The sequence below is a fragment of the Lolium rigidum genome, chromosome 2 (genome assembly GCF_022539505.1).
Source record: "Lolium rigidum isolate FL_2022 chromosome 2, APGP_CSIRO_Lrig_0.1, whole genome shotgun sequence".
NCBI classification, from domain to species: Eukaryota; Viridiplantae; Streptophyta; class Magnoliopsida; order Poales; family Poaceae; genus Lolium; species Lolium rigidum.
Genome location: NC_061509.1, coordinates 39,459,914 through 39,480,838, shown reverse-complemented (window position 1 = coordinate 39,480,838; position 20,925 = coordinate 39,459,914). Strand labels below are relative to the sequence as shown.

General features: G+C 42.6%; 1 protein-coding gene across 2 annotated transcripts; it reads left to right on the top strand.

The window, feature by feature from the left end:
- Nucleotides 1-3,059: 3,059 nt before the first annotated feature.
- On the top strand, nucleotides 3,060-5,651 carry LOC124686288 (pentatricopeptide repeat-containing protein At2g01860-like). Of its 2 annotated transcripts, XR_006997774.1 has the most exons (3): nucleotides 3,060-4,728; nucleotides 5,192-5,270; nucleotides 5,403-5,651. XR_006997774.1 is itself a non-coding variant. In XM_047220262.1 (2 exons), the coding sequence occupies exon 1, from the start codon at nucleotides 3,236-3,238 to the stop codon at nucleotides 4,679-4,681; it is 1,446 nt and encodes a 481-aa protein (XP_047076218.1). In that variant the 5' UTR covers nucleotides 3,060-3,235; the 3' UTR covers nucleotides 4,682-4,728; nucleotides 5,192-5,335. The 2 variants fall into 2 exon arrangements, 1 of the variants encoding a protein (XP_047076218.1); XM_047220262.1 differs by lacking the exon at nucleotides 5,403-5,651 and having other exon boundaries at nucleotides 5,192-5,335.
- Nucleotides 5,652-20,925: the final 15,274 nt, after the last annotated feature.

The window sequence follows — 20,925 nt, the reverse complement described above, 5'->3', positions numbered from 1 at the left end:
AGAGCAGTCTATGACATTGGGTTCATTGACCCATATGCTGTTAATTGAGCTATAATAGAAAGTTATCCCAAGAACAGAGAGTCCAACTTGCTAGAAAAATTAGTGAAACAAAATACCAGTGAGTACATATTAATTGCTACACCAAGACAAAATAATGGTATCACTAAGATAGACTTGTGTTGTTGATCGTAAGGTAGGTAGTTAGCTAGTGAACGAATTTTGATGGGCACACTTGACCAGATCCAACTGCAAGAAGACAAATCACTAGGCTAATTGATTTAGACTTTGCGGTGTTGTATGTTTAAATTAAGCGTGTTTGTGTTAGTACTTAGTCAAACATATCACTGCTGGATCCATCATCGGTGCCACTATGCTTACAAAAGGAGCTTATTCCATTTGTTATCAATCGGTCGTGACCTTGTAATAATTGTATATTCATGTTTCTAAAAGGCTGCAACAGTTTACTCCTGAGTTATGATATCCTGACTGTTTTTAACCTATTTTCTGTTTCCTGGAAGTAAGAAATTCAAGCCGCAGTCCAGAAGATAAGGATGGCCAACCGATTGGACAGGCAACTAGTTGAACAAATTTGACCAAATTCGCAGATTGTGGGACATAAGTACATAATAGCATTCCCGAGGAGGTCATGGACTCATCCGAGGTGCTCACCCACAAGGCCATAACTGTCATGGTTTAGTAGGGTAGGTAGTTTCACCACCATTGAGGTTCCATACTTTCATATGCAGTTTGTACGAAAACTCGAACGCAATTCAACACAATTTGATCAAATTTCACTGAATGTTGGAAGTAAGGTCGCCAGAAGATCATCAGAGGTTGTTTGTCGAGTGTCACCCACAAAGCCATAACTATCATGGATTGGTAGGGTACGTAGTTTCACCACCTTCGAGGTTCCATACTTTCGTTCATGGTTTGCATGAAAACTCGTACGCTGCTCGGTTAGCAAAGCCTTTCACAATTAATGAGTTTTGGGGTGACTCAAATCAATTCATATGATGGCCTTACCATGGTCCATGGATCACATTTTTGCAGTTCTCCAAACTTTGGAAAACGCTTCAAAGGGTGCAATGAAAGCACACCACTTCAGACTCAGTTAGGTGGAAGCCCCTCCTTAAGTGTTTCTAGGCTCTTTTAAGCTCTATCTTTTTTACAGAGGAACAAAAAATGCACACAAAAATAAATTTTCACATATGTATGTAATTACATATCAATATGAAATTGTACATCTATGAGCGAAAAATAGGCATACATTTTTATGGCCAAATTACACACATATTATAAAGGCACCAATATGTGTAATTGCACATATTTATGTAATTTCACTTAAAAATAGGCATCTGTATCCAATTGGCAATTAATCTACATGCAATTGCACATAAAAATACACAAACAAAAATACAGAAATCATACCAAAACCTGGAAAAAAAAGTGAAAACCCAAAAAAAACTCGATTATCGAGCGACATGAATGCAAAAAAGTAACAAACATTAACAAGACTTATATACTAAACGGGTCCAACAGACAACGGGCCACAATAAAAGGAGACTTAATAGAGAAAAAAGATCAACAAGGGGTCGATCGAGTCCTATGTAGATTCTCGGTTAACCGAGAATTAGCCATCACGATATAAATATGAATCACCTTATCGAAAACCATAACTTTTTAAATCATATAAATACCGGGCTCCAAAACAATCGTCGTACAAAAATAAAAAGAATTATTTCTAGGAACCAAACAATACCACATAAAACTAGACATGCACATATATTCTATAAGCTACAAGCTAGTTTCACTAAAAGATACTACCTCCGTTTCAAGGAATAAGGCGCACGCGCATCCCAAGACGAACTTTGACCATAAAAATTGAACAACAAAATCTTGATTATATTATATGTAATCAATATTGTTGGATTCGTATTGAAAAGCACTTTTTAATGATATTAATTTTATATAAATAATCTTTATCTATTTGAAGTAATTCTTGGTCAAACAAAAAGCTCGTAAAACGAGGACGCTTTATTCCTTGAAACGGAGGTAGTACATCACAATTAGGCTACACGAAAAAGACAATTTTTTATAAAATTAAAGTACGTTATTCCTTTATACATCCACATTTTTTTGTAGCCCAAAATAGAATATACTTTTTACATATACTTTGCACAAGTACACATACCATGGAGCTCGGATGCCACAAATTCTCTTCCTGCAAAAAGTGCACTATTTGCGGCCTGGCTTTGTTTTTGGAATCTTGAAACACCATGGCACCTACTCACTGAATTCACTTGGGCAAGGCAAGTATGGTCGGCGCTGGCCTCCTTGTCTCGTACTCAGGCCTTGGTGCTCCCATTTTAGATGGGCATATCTTCCATCACCGAGTGGCTTGACCTTCGCCATGCAAACTCACCGACAAGAAGAAGAGAAAGGGGATGAAATCGCTTATGATGCTGGTTGCTTAGGAAATATGGAAATAATAGAATCGGTGGGTCTTCCAACACGAGGAACTCTCAGTTGAGTTGCAGCACTCGTCGCACGGATACGAGATGAGGTGATCCTATGGAACATGGAATGAGCGAAGATCCCTTCCAACTAAGGCCGAGTTCTTTGCTTTTGTTTTCTGCCTTTTTTTTTTGGCTTTGGCGACTAGGGTTTCTTCGCGCCTTGGTCATCGCTCTTTCTATAACATAACTTGTTTAATCAATGAATTTAGCAGCTCTCCCGCTAATATTTTTTAAAAAGTGCAATATAAACTGTCTAAGAGTTGATAAAAAAAAATCGTCTAAGAGTTGTCGCATGATGGGCCGTTCTGCCCGAGAGGCCAGGAGCAGGCTCGATAGGCCACTAAGGAGAAGCAACAATCCTGAGCCCGTGCGACGAGCAAAAAGAAAAAAACCCACAAAATATCACCAAATCCTCTCGCGGCGGCGGCGGCGGCGCGGCCTCCCACTCCTACGGTCGCCGGGTGGCTTGCGGCGGCAGGGACGCGAAGTTGAGGGGGCGCTGAGCTCGCACGGGAAGTCCAGTTCGTACTTAAGTGCTCGCCGGGTCGAGCTAAGGTCACAGGAGGAGGAGGAGAGAGGGCACTCAAGGTGTTCGTGCAATTGCGTCGCCGGCGTGGCTCGGGTGCTTCTTTCCTGCCGCTACGTGCTTGGTGTACGGGCGTGGCAGCGCGACCAGCTACACGCAGACGGAAGAGAAGTGAGTCCTTGGCTCGCAGACCATGTCGTCCCTGGTGAGCCAGCAGCTGCTGCTCCCCGCGCTGCATTCCAGTGTTTCACCAGCAGCATCGCCGTTAGTGGTGGCATTCGGCACCACAAGGCTCCGCAGCAGCAGCAGCAGCTATGGTCTTCCTGCTCGGTCTACAGCTCTGGTCTCTTGCACGGGGTCGTCCAGCGGAGGTCTTGCCAAGGATAAGCTGCAGCAGGCATGCCAAGAGAACGCTGCCGCCGCTAAGAATGAAGACGGGGGTCTGGGTTGGAGCAAGGACGAGATCGAGGCCATCTCGGCGCTGTTCGCCCGGCCGATGCACCAAAAGCCGCCGAAGCCCCTGAGCCCGGCGACGCGGCGGCCGCTCCCGCTGCCGCAGCCCCACAAGACGAGGCTGCCGCCCGCTCCGACGCCGAAGCAGCACGTCCGGCTCCCCTCGCGCTCCTCGTTCAGCGACCGGGTGCGCAAGGACCCGGAGGTCCTTGTTGGTATCGCCCGGGAGATCGCCGCGCTCGCGCCGGACTCCGAGGTGTCCACGGTGCTGGACCGCTGGGCGCCGTTCCTCCGGAAGGGGTCGCTCTCCATGACCATCCGGGAGCTCGGCCACATGGGGCTCCCCGAGAGGGCGCTCCAGACGCTGTGCTGGGCGCAGGCGCAGAAGGCCGTGCCGCTGTTCCCCGACGACCGCATCCTCGCCTCGGCCGTCGAGGTCCTGGCGCGCTTCGACGAGCTGAGGATGGAGTCCGCGCTCGAGGAGTGCGTGCCGTCGGCGAGCCGCGCCGTCCTCGAGGCCATGGCGAGCGGGTTCATCGGGGCGGGCAAAGCAGGCCTCGCGCGCAAGGTGCTCGAGCTTGCCAGGGTAAACAAGAGGACGCTGCACCCGGGCATCTACGCGAAGCTGATCCTGGAAGTTGCCCAGACACCTGAAGGCTACGGGCTCGCTGCTGCGCTGCTCGATGAGCTTGGTGAGAGGCCGGACTTTGACCTGCGGCCGCAGGACTGCACGGCTGTCATGAAGGTCTGCGTAAAGCTCAGGCGGTTCGCGGCCGTGGAGAGCTTGTTCAGCTGGTTCAGGGCGTCCGGCAGGAACCCAACCGTGGTGATGTACACGACTGTGATCCACTGCCGCTCCCGAGACGGGAGGCACCGGGAGGCGCTGGCCCTGGTGTGGGAAATGGAGCAGGCAAACTGCCTTCTTGACCTGCCGGCATACCGGGTCATCGTCAAGCTGTGCGTGGCATTGCGTGATCCAGAAAGGGCTTTTCGGTACCTGTCTAGGTTGAAGGAGGCTGGGTTCCTTCCGACCAGTGACATATACTGTAATTTGATTGAAGGCTATGCCGTAGCGGGGAGGACGGCTAAGTGCCGGCACCTGATCAGGGAGGCTGAGTCCACCGGCGTGATGCTTGACAGGAGGCTGGTTTCTAGCTTGTCTGAGATGCGAACTGGACATCCTTGATCCACTGGAAAAGGGAAAGTCTGTGCTCGTGTAATTATCTGTAGGTGGTAAGTTATATCACAAAGAGTGCGTGTATTCTGTGTTGGCAATTCTATGCTAAGAAGCGTATATTTGATAATGCTTCATACTGAATTTTGGTTTGCATACATTGCTTTAACCTTTGAGATTGTTGATAGTTTTAATTGCTAGTACCAACTATCCATTTATTTCTCTGAACAGTTTGTTAACAAATTAATGAACATTATTTTTGTAGATTGTCTATTGTGTTTCCAAGCTTGCATCAATTTGCTGTATGGAGATAGATGGGAACTTTTTGTGTATGGTCAAATTATGTTTCAGTCATGTTTAATCTTGAACTCTGCACATGTTTCTGATTTAATCCTTTTATGAAATTGGTTGCTTCACAAATATCAAACAGGTTATTTTTTGCGTAGAGCATCATTTTGGTTACACACATTTTGAAATCCATGACTCAGATTTGTTTGGTTTCTTGAATCTTTTGCTATGAAGATTGGAGACAGAGTATTGGGATCAGTTACTGGGAATTGTAAATCATTTAAGAGTTAACAACACTCCAATTCTGTGAGAGGTAAATAGTATCATGCATTACCCTGTCCTTTTTATTTATCTTGTCAGTGTATATCATTCCGTTGCTGATGTACATCCCTATGATGATATGTTCACGTCTCAGTTTATGAATTTTGATTCAACCACTTTTCAGGCTATCTGATAACAGGGCTGGCTAGAATTTGCTGAAGGTTGCTCTCTTCAGAAGTAAAACTTGTACGGGTACCAATTAATCACTGATATTGGACTAACTGCCATTGCAAGAGGGTAGACTGATCTTGTCTTTCTGGATATAAGTGTTCTCCCGGTAAATACTTATGAGACTGAATTTACTGCACTACGAGTCGTCCAAAAATTGAGAATGAAAGTGGCATCTACTTCAGTTTTTGTTGTTCAGACTAGGTTTGGGAAACTGTCCAAAACCTGTTGGTAAGACGTTTAACTAGATTTTAACAAAGAGAAAATTTGCTCCTCTTCATTTGACCCTAATCATGGTTTTTTGTGCCAAACCTGTTAATTAGCTGCCCTAGTACTAGCTTTTAGGAGCTTGGATAAAGTATTAGCTCCATTTTTACCCAAAGAACTCAGACTGACTCTATGATTTTTTTTTTTGCGAATTTCAAATATATTAATCAAGGAACAGAGGATAGGTCCTGATTACGAGCCCGCATAATGAAGTCTAGTCCTGAGTGGAGCCAGACTTGGGTGCACTGACGAGTGCAACCCCATCTCGCTAGAATATGACTAACATAGTTCAGTTCTCTACTGATATGCCTAACCTGGCATTCTCTACCTAGCTTACAGAGGTATTTTGCTTCATTTATGAGTGCAGCAACCGGTGATCTGTTAACACTAGCATCATTGATCATTGCCGTTGCCTCTTGGCAATCATTTTCTATAATGATCGGGCAATCTGTTCTCTCTAGCGCAAGAGCAAGGCCTTCAGTAAATGCCATAATTTCAGCTTCCAGAGGGCCATCACATGAGCTCAGATGCCTACAAACTGCAAAGATAATACCACCTTCCTCATCCCGTAGTACAAAGCCTGTACCTCCTCGCCGCTCTCCTTCCTCCCAGGAGCCATCCACGTTCAATTGCGTCCAGCCTGGAGGTGGCTTGGACCATCTTTTTGTTGCCTTTTGCTTGTTGCCAGCAACGTCCTTCTTCCTTCCCTTGGGCTGCAGGTGATTATAGGACACCACTGTCTTCCCCTTGGTCGGATCCGCCGTAGGCGCTTGCTTGATCATCAACATGGACTCGACATAGCTGCATAGGAATCGTCTTGAGGCTTTAATTAGCGGAGCAGGTTTGTTGTGGATCACCTCGTTCCGGACATGCCGTGTCCAGACTGACTCTATGATGGTAGACGTTACAACTCAGAATTCACAACCATAGGCTGGATGGAAGGCAGCGCTGGCCAATGTGTCGTGCAACTTTGGCGAGCTCAGTCTCTTTACCATAAGGTGAGTTTGAACTTTTAATTTGCTTTGGCTTCATGGTTTGATGGATGGCATGTATGAATATGGCTAGCAATTTGGGAAATAGTTGTAAATTGTGTCTTAGTGTTTGATTAATAATATAGTATGGAGAGGATGAACAATATGTTGTCACTCTTTTAAATATGGAACTTAAGTTTCTGGTCAGATATGGAGAGGATGAACAATATGAGGATGGTCAATTCGTGAGATCGGACCACACATCGAAGGCTTAGCCCTCATAAGAACTTTTCACGTATCATGTATAAAAAAGAGTGGATCAACACGTACAATAGAAGTACTTATTGATCATATTATATCATAGGGAAATACTAATTAGTACAACCCCCAGGTCCCCCGTACTTGAACTTGTTAGTCATAAATCGACTTACTTGATAGCATTCCTTATTAGATACATAAGATTGAATTCCGGGCATTGGAACGGGTGGATAACCCGTCTCATCTACATTGATATATTGTAGATCCTCAAATGTAGCAGAGTTCTCTCTAGGCCAGTGCCCATTTCCCATGGGCGGGCTAGGGTTCCCTGGAAGAGATGTGGTGTAACCACCCCATTGTATATGATCGGCATAGTAATCTAGAGTATTGAATAGACTCTTTGGCCAATATCCGACGGGTGCAAGCTTTTCACCACCACGAGCAAAGTGTAGCCACCAATCTCCATCATCTTTACTCTGTAAAATTATTGAAGTGCTAATGTTATATATAAGTACTCACTCAATTCATCGTAAAATGTACTTAAAACTAAATTTATTTTGTCATCATAAGGAAAGAGAGAAATAAATTCTTAACTTCCATTGACACATAAGAACAGTATATTCTATTGCTGAGTAGTAAAAAGAAATCAGAAACATTAATTGCAAGAAAGTTGACATCCCACCTTGAATATCTTGATAGTTATCTTACGTTTCACATCAAGAGTGTCTCCTGGAGTAATAGGGGCATAGTTAACGGGTACAAATCCATTGCAGTTCAAGTCAAAACATCCTGTTGAGTTGTATCCATCAGCCTGGCCATTCCCATTAAAATCATTGGTTATACAAACTAAACCCTTCTACTTCGTGCCATAGTCATGAAAATACTCTTAATATGCTAGCACCTATGGGAGATATGTTTATTGTCATGTTTCAATGCATATCATGTGCCACACTACTAAACTACAAATTACTCTTCTTATGCATAACAATATGATAATCCTACGTGATGTTGTAGTATTTTATTTTCCATGCTATGTTAGCACCATGATGGGGATCAAATTGCACAAGACATTCTCCATAGAAAAAGAAATCAAATTGAAACATATATAAGTTAAATCTAGTTACAAAGAGGTGGAAAGTTGATAACATACCGTCCATCCTACAAGGAAATGTGTTTTTTTGTCACCATAATAAGAAGGTGCAATCTACATAAGTCAGGAGATAAGATTAATCATAGAAACCATACTTCAAATAAAACGTTTCCACCAAGGATGGATGAATTGACTTACGTTCCATCCAACATGTATAATATTAAGATTCTCATGATGACCTTCTTGGAAATTCGCTACCCAGATTTCAGCAGAAATTTGTCCCTCCTTAACATCCAATGACTCAAAAACATCTAGAGTAGCCATGGCTCCATAAAACTTTGTTACAAAATATGGTATTGATTCGTAAATTGCAAGCTGTAAAGAAACACAAAAGTAATTAGTAGTACATTATATTATGATGGAACTTTATGAAATATTGATATATTTCTAAGTTGTCTTTCCCAAAAATAATTATATAACGATATGTAAAATAAAAAAAGAAAAGTCATAGTGTAATAATGGTAATTAATATAGTATATAATGCAAGTATTGGCTAATTCTTTTAAGACATTAAAAATTTGTGGGGTAAGTACGACTCAAATAAATACCAAAACAAGATGGTCTTTAAGAGTGGAAAATAATTAAATTTATTTTGCTTGTCGATTTGTAGTAGCAATATGTCGGGAACACTCTTTGTGGATTTGGTACATGTAAAGGATTGATGCTTGAGTATACAACGTTTACAAAATTATGCATTATAAAAAAATCTCAAACATACATAGATGAGAATTATGTCATATCATGAAAAAAGTATGATCGAATATACTCTATGGAAAAGGCAAAATGTTCAACTTCTTTTTTGAACATTGTAATAAAAAATATTTTTCTTCTTTGTACATGGGTCCTTATTTTAAAGAACAGTAATATCTTTATAAATATTTTCATCTGTAAGTGGAACTAGAGGAGTAGATACACCATACATATAAACTTATTCTACATGTCATCTTTTAGCTATCAAAAATTTAATTTTACACCCTTAGACTATAAAAGTCCAATATGAGAACTCCACAAAAATTAGACTGCATGTCCAATCATCAAGAAGCCTCTCACATCATATTTCACCAATATAATTCCTAACATATTTCATGCATATTTTGATAAATACAATTTGCATGTATTAATAAGTAAGTACAACTACTTTTTAGTTGGTTCTTATTTTAGAGAATTCAAATTAGAAAAACAGTAGCATGATATGTATAATATATGAATGAACCATACATAAGAATGAACTTACATGATCGATCATTTCACCATTTAATGGTTTGGCCTTAGTTGATAGTAAGCTCACATTAGAGGATGCCCCTATTTTGGATAGAATGTGCCTCCGAAGATATGGGTTGTGACACCATGTTGTAGCAACTTTCTCAAGGCAAAAGATAGAGAGTAGCAAGAAAACATACATAAGTTTCATCCTTTCTGAAAGAAATGTGAATGCTTGCACTATCATTCAAAGTAGATACGATGGAAATTAAGTAAACAATTTATATAGATTGAAATATTAATGGAAGAGATAAATATATTCACGTCATTTATTGTTCTCCCTAGGTGCAAATGAAAGGAAATATCATATAGTATATTTTGCATATATTCATTAATGAAATAGAATTGATATCACTCCACACACATATAATCTAGAAATGAAGGTAATTTACTGTGCTCCTTAATTGTAGTGGGAATTAAATTCCATATCGTATATATTTATGAAAAAAAGATTGCATTGTTGAAGATACACATAGAATCCATAAATGACGGCAGTTTATTGTGCTCCTTGATGTGGGAAATAAATTTTATATTATGTATAGGAGTATTTATTAGAATATTGATATCATTGCAAATATGCATAACGTCCATATATAGTAATAATTTATTGTTCTCCTTGCGGTGGAAATTAAATTATATATCCTATGCATTTATGATTTTTTTAGAGAACACAGTACAACACAGACGCTCACAAACACACGCCGTACAAACACCCCTATGAATGCACGCACACCCTACCCCTATGAGCACCTCCGAGGGACTGAGACGGCATATCTTGAGATTGACGAAGTCACCACTAGCGCCTCGCCGTTGAAGGGCACGTCACCTACCACTGAAAGCATAGTGTCGGTTAAATTCTGGAATAAATCCAGGTAAATGCAAACACCTGTGCCAAGTCTAGAACTTGAATATGGGTGGGCTGGTTCCACCACAAGGGACCTAACCACCAGAGCCAAGCTCTGTTTGCTTTATGAAAATATTGATATTGTTGCACATATGCATATAATTCGTAAAGGACACAAATTCCTTGTTCTTTCTCAACATATATTTAACGGGATACAAATATGTAGTGGCTTACAAATAGGGGATTTCATGTTCAAGGGAATTTGGTTCACACAGTTAGATAAATATTGGAATATGTAAAATTTATTAGAATTATCACAACATGATTTAGAATTATTTTGCACGAACTTCTCAAAAAGCAAAAGGAGAACGTATTTCTCAACTGGCTGATGCGCTGACGTATCATCCAATCCAACTCCCGCTTCGCGTTTTCCACCCCGTCTTCAACCCATTTCCCAGATTCCAACCCACACCTCCAATACCTCCGTGGCTATTTTCATCTTAGCTTGTTGGCCATTGATGCATATCCTCAGCGTCGCTGCAGCCACTGCTTCATGTTAGCCGGCCAGCACCGACACTTCTCCTCAACAGTCTCTCTCTCTCTCTCTCCCACCATGCTGATGGTGTTGATCCTCCCTTGCACGTGACGACCGATGAGCTTGCCATGAATGCTATGGCCGATCTCGCAATGGAGGCCATCGTAAGTAGTGAGCCTAGCTCAATCACTTGGTTAGGGAAGTGGATGTACAACCCAACCACACATGTACAGGTCCCCATAGATACAGATTTGAGTTCTTATTATTTCAAAAAGAAAATTCGCTGAAGGGACTCTCCTACCGTATTTCTTTTAAAAAAATGGAGGCCATCAATTACAAGCTGCCCAAATGTTGGACTTTAGAAGACGGATGATGCAATGTTATTTTTAATGTATGTTGCAATGAGTTTCTCCAATATTGCAAACATGTTTAAAAATGTTGGATTTGCAGTGCACATATGTTGGATGTGTTGATGTGTTTTACTGCAAAGGTAACATGTTTTATTGATGGGTTGTCACAAACAAATGGAAATTTGTTGTTTTTGTAGATTCAAAAATTGTTGTAGAACGATGTTGCGTAATATTTTTGTAACAATGATTGGGTCCACCAACAAATGGGAAGGTCATGTGATAGTCAAACTGGCTATGCCGGCTAACGCCTAGCGGTTGCCAAAGTAAAATATAATAATTGAAATATTCGTAAAACTTGGAATGAAACACAGTCAGAGATAGATCGATTTCAACAAATACTATACTTTGTAACTTCCCTCGCCGCACGATGAAATTCCCTTTAGACCGACATTTTTCCCCACCGGGTACATTCTCGAAAAGCCATGGGTTGGATCTTTGATGTGACTAGCCAAAGTAAAATATAATAGTATTTGAAATATTCGTAAAACTTGGAATGAAGCACAATCAGATATGGATCGATTTCGACAAATACTAGACTTTTTAATTTCCCTCGCCGCACGATGAAATTCCTTTTAGACCGGTCACTTTTTCCCCACCATGTACATTTTTGAAAAGCCATGGGTTGGATCTCTATCATACCTAGCCAACGGGCCATCCCGGCACTATCGTTCACGGGCCTAGCACAACCCATTACGTGAGGGCCCATTACCTAGCGGGCCGTGCCTCGAGGCCAGCATGCGGCCCATTTAGCACGTGAGGGCCGATTCTGATCTATTTTTTCCTCCGAATTCTTTTTCTGGTCGGCCCATCAAAAGAACCTATAAAATAACTATTGTATCATGAACTCTGGTGGTCTGGTGGTTAGAGCATCTCCAACAGACGCGCTAAAACCCCCGCGCGGCAAAAAAACCGCCGTTTTGCCGCGCGCGGTCGCTGCCGCGCTGCTCCAGCGGACGCGGGAAAACGGCGCGCGCGCTAAAATTTTTACCGCCCGCGCGCTTTCGCGCTATCCCGCGCGGGAAATCTGCCGCGTGCGTTACCGCGCGCGCCATAAAGAGGACACGCGCGAAGCGGCCAACTGCCACTCCTCCCACGCGTCTTCCTCCCGCGCCCTCTCTCTCCCCGCCGCTCTCCCTCCCGCGCCGCTCCGCCTCCGGCCGTTCCTCCTCGACGCGAAGATGCCGCCGCGCCGCCGCTCATCCTCCGGCTACCGCGGCGTCCGCGCGCGGCCGAGCGGCCGCTTCGACGCCGAGATTCGCTCCGGCGAGGAGCGGATCCGGCTCGGCACCTACGACACCGCGCATGAGGCGGCGCGAGCCTACGACGCCGTCGCGTGGCGCCTCGGCCGCCCCCGCCGGCAGATGAACTTCGACGACGTTCGGACGCGCGAGCAGGCGGAGATGCTCGCGCCGCCATCGCCGCTCATCACGAACGAGCAGCGGCGCCGCGCCCGCGACCTCGAGCAGCGCCTGCGCGTGGCAGAGCAGGATGAGCCACGGAGGCCTTCTACGCGGAGAAGGAGGGGGACAAGGCGGCGCGAGCGGCGATGAAAAAGGCGAGTCGCGAGAAGCGCCGCGCCGAGTCCGCGGCGAGGAAGAAGGCGAGGGCCGACGCGGCGGCGAGGAGGAAGGAGGAAAGGCAGAACGCCGCAGGGCCGTCGAACGTCGTCCTTTCGTCGTCCTCCGAGTTCCAGTACACGACGACGTCGACGCCGGTGTCGGACACGACACTGAGCAGCTCCGACTTCGACTGGGAGTCCGACGACGGCGAGGAGTAGTTTATTTATTAGTATTTTCGTTAAAATGTCGTATTGTATCACGCACTTTTAAAATATATTCGTATTTTCGGTCAAATTTCGTAGTTTGTTTGATGAATTTTCAAAAAAAAACGGTCCGATTTAGCAGTTTGTGACGCGCGCGCGCTGCAAAATAGCGCCTCTGGCGGAGGTGCGTTTTTCGCACACCAACGCGCGCTGCAAAATACAGCCTCCGCCGGGGGCAAATTCGCTATGCCGCGCGCGAGCGGTATACAGCCCGCACAATCGCCGGTATAGCGCGCGAGATTTTACAGCGCCTGTTGGAGATGCTCTTAAGTGGAGTGTGTGGAGGGTGGAGGTCGCACTTCACCGGCCCGTGACGTGCCAGGCCTGTACCGGGCTACTTTCGCGTGCTGCCGGGCCGGCATGCAAAAGCCCGGCCTGTTGGCCAGGTATGATCTCTATGTGACACTGGCAATGGCTACGGAAATCACCATCCTCTGCTCCATCTAAAAAAAACACCCTCTGCTCCACTCCCTTCGACCGCAATGCCTGGGGCTGCCTCCGCATCAGCCGCGCTCTCTTGGTTCCCCGGCGCGTTGCTGGCGGCGGATCGGGACTCGCCGCCGGAGAACCTGGTCGTCGCGCTACGGTCGGCCGACGGCGGCACGCGCGCGCAAGTGGAAGCGGCATGGCCCGTCTTCGCGTACCACCGCGACGTGCCGCAGTGCTGCTGACCAAGTTCACTTGAGTCACACCTATATCTACTCAGCACTGCCCCTTCCGTGTTTCTTGCAGGTTGCAGGACGAGACCAGCCTTGATTGTGAGATTAGTATGGATCGATCATACTTAACTTAGGCTGTTGCGTTCAAGACCCGGGCAGCTCCAGTACATTTTTTGGTTTTCTCAGTTGCGTGGATGCGTGGATGAACTGTTTAGATTGACAAAATTGATTTCAGATTGCTTCGTTCATCTGTCACGCACGCGTGTATAAAAGAGAGGGTCTCTCACGAATCAGGGCATATTACTATGTTCTGATTGTGATTGTGATGTGCTCTCACAAACATGATTGTTCCATATATACTTGGGTTTAAGCAAAAAATAAAAATAAAAATGTCCGGTATTAGTAGTTCTGAGATATTCTCGGAAGAGAAATTGGTGACGCTAATGTCAGAAGTGAGTGTTAGGTATCAGGTTGCTTGCTCATAAGTGAAACGGAAGTATATATGGTGGTAGTTTAGCTCTCTTTGAGATATTGGGAATGATTTTGTAGCAAATGTGGCTGTTATCCTGTTATCTTGTATGGTTAAAACTTAAGAGTCTAGTCTTCTGAATACTCAACACTGAATTCTGGTACTATTCTATTCTTGATTATTCAGATTGCATGTTATGCTCTCTTATCTGAGATCCACAGATTCTCAATATATTGGTGCATAATTAGTACATTTTTTTTTGCCAACTCTACGTTTTTATGAAGTTATCATGTGCTCTCACTGTCGAACATCCAAGTGCATTGTGATGATTTCCGAATATCTTTAAGCATTTCGTCCTACTATTAGTGTATGTGTTATTTTCTACTATGTCCACTATGGACAGTTTCAATAGTCCAGATTTTTCTATCCATAGTTTAGAAAGTTTGCTATTCGAGGCTCTTTTTTCGAGTTCATACTTGTTAAACGTAAACCCATGGCATATGACATTTCAACTGCATTCGCTTGTGCTCTTAGCCACACAAGCAGGACTTCTTTTTTTTTTGTTCATACTTCATATTTGATATGATACAATCATAAAGCTCACATTGATAGATAACTAATTATTCAAAGGTGGCAGCTGTAGAGAATTCCGAACTTCAGAAGGGTACAACAAAAGGAACTTACACTGTGGATGTTAAGACTCCTGCAAGCTTTGGAGCTGAGAGCATTCTTGAGTTAGTTGCTTGTGGAATCACAGTCACTGATAGGTTGTAGGTGCTCATCAGATTGCTTGCTGTGTTTGTCACAAGCTGGAAAAAGAGACGTGTACCTTAATTACAATACCTATACTCTGTGAGTGTCAAATCGGGAAACAAACATTTCTGCAAAGTGGGTAGCAGATGAGGCAAACAAAGAGGAAACCTCTACTTCATAACCTCTCTTTCTCATTATGTCCAAGGTCCTCCATAGCACTGAAATTCTGTCTATACTCTTGACGATACGCAGGAGGAAACCTCTACTTCAGAACCTCTCTTTCTCCACTATCGTATTGTCAAGAGTATAGTACATATAGTCACAAAAGTCGCAGGAGGGGGGCATGGGATTCCATGAGCCAGCGAAGACGAAGTGGGATTCTGACTGGAGCCTGAATTTCCACCGCTTCTCAGTTCCGTGGTTCATCATTATCAGCTGGTGTGTAATCCTGTTGGGACTTGTTAGTTTCTGGCTGGTTCGAAGAGCTTGGCGGCACGATAGAGCAAGGAAGATCATGAAATCTCTTGGGGCCACAACTTACCAGACCAGCGGTGGCGAGCAATGGAACAGTAGCTGCCCTATCTGCATCAATGATTTCGAAGAGGGCGAGGATATTTGTACTCTTCCATGTGGGCACCTTTACAGGGCTACATGCCTGCGAAAGCAGCTCGAGATGGGCTATTTGTGATGCAGACTCTGCTGAGGAACTCTTGTCTAGAGGTGCGTCTTTCTTACATCTTCATCACTATGTCCTGCAGAATAAATCATATGTCACTCTTTGCAATGCACTGATAAGATTGCCGTAATTTTATTTATTTTGCAATGAACGTATTTCAAAATCACATGGAGTATTTCTTTTATTACCAAATGGTTGTGCTGTTGTTCTATCATAGTATATGAATTTGACTTATGTATCTCATAGTTGTGAATGTTGTAGCATCAGTATTTGGCGTGTTGATGAGATGGCACCAGTGTCTAGTCAATTTGTATTTGGGTGTGCCAATGCATTCGGACCATATGGAATATGACATAAATTTAATATATTTTAGTGTACCCTTCCCATAGCCTGGTTGGTTGCGATACCTCCATGTGCATAATAGTACCAGCAATTTCTTGGTCTGAACTTCTGTTTTGCTACCGACACATTGTTTCTTCTTTTGTAAAAAATAGTGGAGGTGTTGATTACTCTGTAATTCAAACTAGAAGCTTACTTTTTTTTAAAAAAAAGAGAGAAAAGATGGACGCTGGGTAGTGTTGTCAGGCTCCAGCTCTAAAATGAACTTGGCTGTGAACACCTGTGCATCACGAAGCATTAATCTGAATCTCACAGTCTGTGAAGTACAGCTTTGCCATCTGGCCATGTATCATATTTCCGCATTTTTCAGCACAACTTAATGTTGGGTTCTTGACATTTAGATAGCTTTTTGTACTTGTTCTACAACAGTACTTGGTAGAGACCAAACTGATCTGTCATTCTGCTGTTCTGTTGCAAAATCTGTCATGGTAAGTTAGCAGTAACTTGTGAATGCAGTGTTTTGCGTAAATTCTTATTTCCTAAGATTCTTACTGTATTATTTAGTCTTGATAGTCAGTCACAAGTTCCTGCTCTTCTCTAGTTCTTGCTTTAAGAGGTTTGCCTCCCATTTATTGAATGCAGTTTGTTGGAGACAAGGTTGCATATGCACTTGCCCAGGGCTTGAAGGTGGTCACCGCGTGTGTTGGTGAGACTCTCCAGCAGCGAAAAGCTGGATCGACCAAATATTTACGCAATAATGCTGGGTCTACAGACAAACTGTTACGGGAATCAACTTACGGACATGCGTGGCCTGCTGCTGTTCTACCGGACTGAATTCTCATGGGCCCACAGCGTGACTCTACCCAATTGATGGATGCCACGGATGCTTCTGTAAGATGATTCCGCAAATTTCTTCCGGAGATGTAGCATTACTCATATTTATGCTAATTTTAGGAACAGAAACCAAGAAGTTGTGGCCTGGTTGGCTGGCTCTGCTCTTTCGTCAAACTATGTTTGTTCTATGATCGATGTATCGATGTATCTTGAAGGTTGGTAGCTTGATGCAGTAACGCATGCAAGAAACAATGAAGTGACCAGTAGTAGTCAGTAATGCTTGTCTATACTGTTTTTTCCTGAGATTTTTCACAAAACATTGCAACACTTTTCGCTGGAGAGTTCTATAAGTTGAGTTATTTACTATTACCTGTCGGGCTAACCTGTTGATGGTTCATTCTCGTCAGAGTTGGACTTATTATTTTAGTACCTGTTTATTTTCATGACGAAAATGCTTTAAAGGCCGTTGCGATCTATTGCAATGGGCTAGTGGAAAGATCAAGTACTTTGCGGCATAGCATAGCAGGATGTATTAATGTACTACAGCCGCTTTTTGCATCGCTAAACGAGATAGCTTCTTGGCCACTGTTGCATAGCCGCTTCTTGGTCACTGTTCATGTTCATTCTACAAGAATTTCATAAAAAAATTCGCTATTTCATTTTTTTATTTAACCAGGAGCATATGAGCTCAGGTTGAGAACTGGTTTTTCGCATGAAGACTCTTTTCCTCAAGACATATTATATATGGAAAGGAACAAAATAATATAATAACTTGAAAAATGTCTTTATTGTTGATTATAATAGTAGTACTAGTATATCGTAGTGCATAGCAGTATTAATTAGTACAACCGCCAGGTCCCCCATAACTGAAGTGGTCAATCATGAAATCACTGACTTTGTAGCATTCCTGGTTGGTTACCCAACTTTGAAGGCCGGGCACTGGACCAGGATGGTAGGTTGTCTTATCTTCATTGACATATTGCATATCTTGAAATGCAGCCGAGTCTGGTCCTGGCCAGTGCCCATTGCCCATTGGCGGGCTGCGCTTTTCTCCATAAGATGTAGTATAGCCACCCCAGCTTACATAATTTGAATAGAATTTCAAACTATTGAAAAGACTTTGCGGCCAGTATCCGACGGGAGCAAACTTCTGACCGGCATGAGCAAAGTGTAACCACCAATCTCCGTTGTCTTTACTCTGCGAAATGATTGAAGTACACTTGTTATATAGATGGACTTACTCAAATCGTCCTAAAATTTAAGTAAAAATACTTTCCATTCAATTATTATAAAAATGATTAATGCAGTTCTTAGTTTCCATGTAACACATACGAGCAATAATCCAACTGTTTGAATAGCCAATAGAAATTATAAACATTATAAGAAAGTTGACGTCCCTACCTTGAATATCTTGAAAGACATCTTACTTTCCCCCTTAAGTGTGTCTCCGGGAGTTATAGGAGCATGCTTGGCTAGTACAAATCCATCACACTTCAAGTCAAAGCATCCCGTTGATGAGTATCCATTAGTCTGACATTCCAGGAAAATCATGGGTTATAGAAATCCAATAGTGTATAGATCTCACAAACCTAATTTTGTTTTCCCAAGAACATGAAAGTAATCTCAACATGCTAACAACTATGTGGGATACAAATTTATTGCGCTATAACAGATGTCTCTTAGGATTAAAACGATATCTTGCAGAATGTTGTTTGGGCTTAATTCCGTGCTAGCACAATGATAGCGATGTGTAATCCCATATAAAAACAATTCTTGAAAGAGACATGATCTGAACCCTGGGATGAAAATGTGGTAATTAACTACATACCGACCATCCTATTAGGAAATGTGTTTTGTTGTCACCATAGAGAGAAGGTTGAATCTGCACAAAGTAGAAACAAAATACGTGAGAATTACCGAAAATGAGTACTTTAGACACAAAAAGTTGTAACATCAGAGGACAAACTAACTTACATTCCATCCAACTTGTATAATATTTAGAGTATCAATATGAGGATACTCGTAATTACCGACCATGACTGCAGAACTTATTTGTCCGTCATTGGCACTCAGTGATTCGTAAACATCGAAAGTTGCAATGGCGCCATAAAATTTTGTTACAACATCTGGTAATGATGTGTAACCTGCGTGCTGCAAAGAAATATCAGCATAATTAGTAGTGCCTTCCGATGGATTTCGATGAAGTCTATGTCATATTTGTCGGTTGTCTTTGGAAATGCATTAGATAACGATATGCCAACATGAAAGTAGAGAGAAATTATACTCTAGTAGTAGTTTGAACATTAAAAAAATTCCTTGGTGTTACTAGGATTCAGACGAATATCTAAGGTAGCAAACTTTTTGATATGGAAAAATGATGTTGAACCATGGAGACCATTGAATGAAGAAACTCAAAATTTATACTTAGTTGGCCAAAGGTTTTTTTTTCAAGAGTATTGGCCAAAGGTTTTATATGTTTATTATATAAATCAAATTTCCATGTCCCGATAAGTTCTCAATAAGAATTTTCTTTTTGCTAAGCTCTCATCAGAAAAAACATAGGTACAAAAATAAATCTTAACATGATATATATGATATAAGAATGTACCATCGAGAGGACTGAACTTACATGGTCGAACCTCTTGTTATCTAGTGGTTCAACTTCGGTTGATACTACGCTCCCATTGGAGGATGCCCTAGTCTTGAATTGCATCTCTCCCCAAAGATAAGGTCTCGTGACACCATCCCGTGGAAACATTATCAAGGCTACATATAACAATTAGCAAGAAGATGCTCACAAGTTTTGCCATTTTCTCAAGAAGGAATGTGAAGGCTTGTACTACCCTCAAAGGCGGATACCATAGAATCCGAGTAAACAGTTTATATAGGGGAGGGGGGGGGGAGGAGGGGGGGGGGCGGAGGAAATACATTTTTTACATACATGTAAATAGTCTTGGAAGAAACAATTATGTACGACATTTACTGTGCTAGCTGGCTGTGATATACTCCTTTATGGTGGAAATTGAATGGTATGTCCTAATGTCCTATACATTATGAAAAATTATTGACACAGCTGTATATACACAGATATATATTTCCGGCTAAACTTTATTATGTTTAATATATGTTATGGAAATGCAATATTGCTTGCCATTTACAGATACAGCTGTATTGCCTGCAGATATACTCTGTAGTTTATACTGACCACAAAAGATTTTGTGCTGGGTACAGTGAGGATAAAAGATTTTATATAGTACAGTATTATTTATTCACGTTGGCTGTAACTCATTAACTGCAGGACAATTATTGTGACTAGCGCAGAAATTAACACAGGCTAGTTTTACATACATGTAAATCTTTTACATACATGTAAATAGTCTTGGAAGAAACAATTATGTACGACATTTACTGTGCTAGCTGGCTGTGATATACTCCTTTATGGTGGAAATTGAATGGTATGTCCTAATGTCCTATACATTATGAAAAATTATTGACACAGCTGTATATACACAGATATATATTTCCGGCTAAACTTTATTATGTTTAATATACCTTATGGAAATGCAATATTGCTTGCCATTTACAGATACAGCTGTATTGCATGCAGATATACTCTGTAGTTTATACTTACCACAAAAGATTTTGTGCTGGGTACAGTGAGGATAAAAGATTTTATATAGTACAGTACTATTTATTCACGTTGGCTGTAACTCATTAACTGCAGGGAAATTATTGTGACTAGCGCAGAAATTAACACAGGCTAGTTTTTTTTCTGAGCGTCTTCAGGCTCGAGCCTTAGATGATCACAGGCGGCCCAGTAAGTTTCATGGCCCACAAGGCCGAAGCCCAATTAGGAAGAGCTACTGAAGCCCTGGGTGACTTCTTTTGGGCTTCTACCCGAGCTTCTAGGTTCCAAACCGCTGAAGCCCAAAAGATCAGGGCAGTTTCTGCATAGCTTCCTCCCACCGTGAAGCCCATTTTGTGTGTGTAGCTAGAACCTGGTCCCGAGCAGTTTCTGACGAGTTTCCCGAGCTTCTCTCCCGAGCCCAAATCGGTAAGCACGTCTACCCTCGTCGCTGCTTCCATTTTACATCAGAACTGCCATTCCACAGATAGAGTTTGAGGAAGTGTAAAATAAATAAAAAAGAAAAATCAAAATGACCCGGACGGCCGCACCGCTCCAACCCGGCTCCACCCCGCACTCGTCCTGGGACGAGTCCCTCGCTCCAACC

Excerpts from the sequence above, each read along its gene's own strand:
- LOC124686288 (XM_047220262.1), top strand. The coding sequence starts at position 3,236 with ATGTCGTCCCTGGTGAGCCAGCAGCTGCTGCTCCCCGCGCTGCATTCC.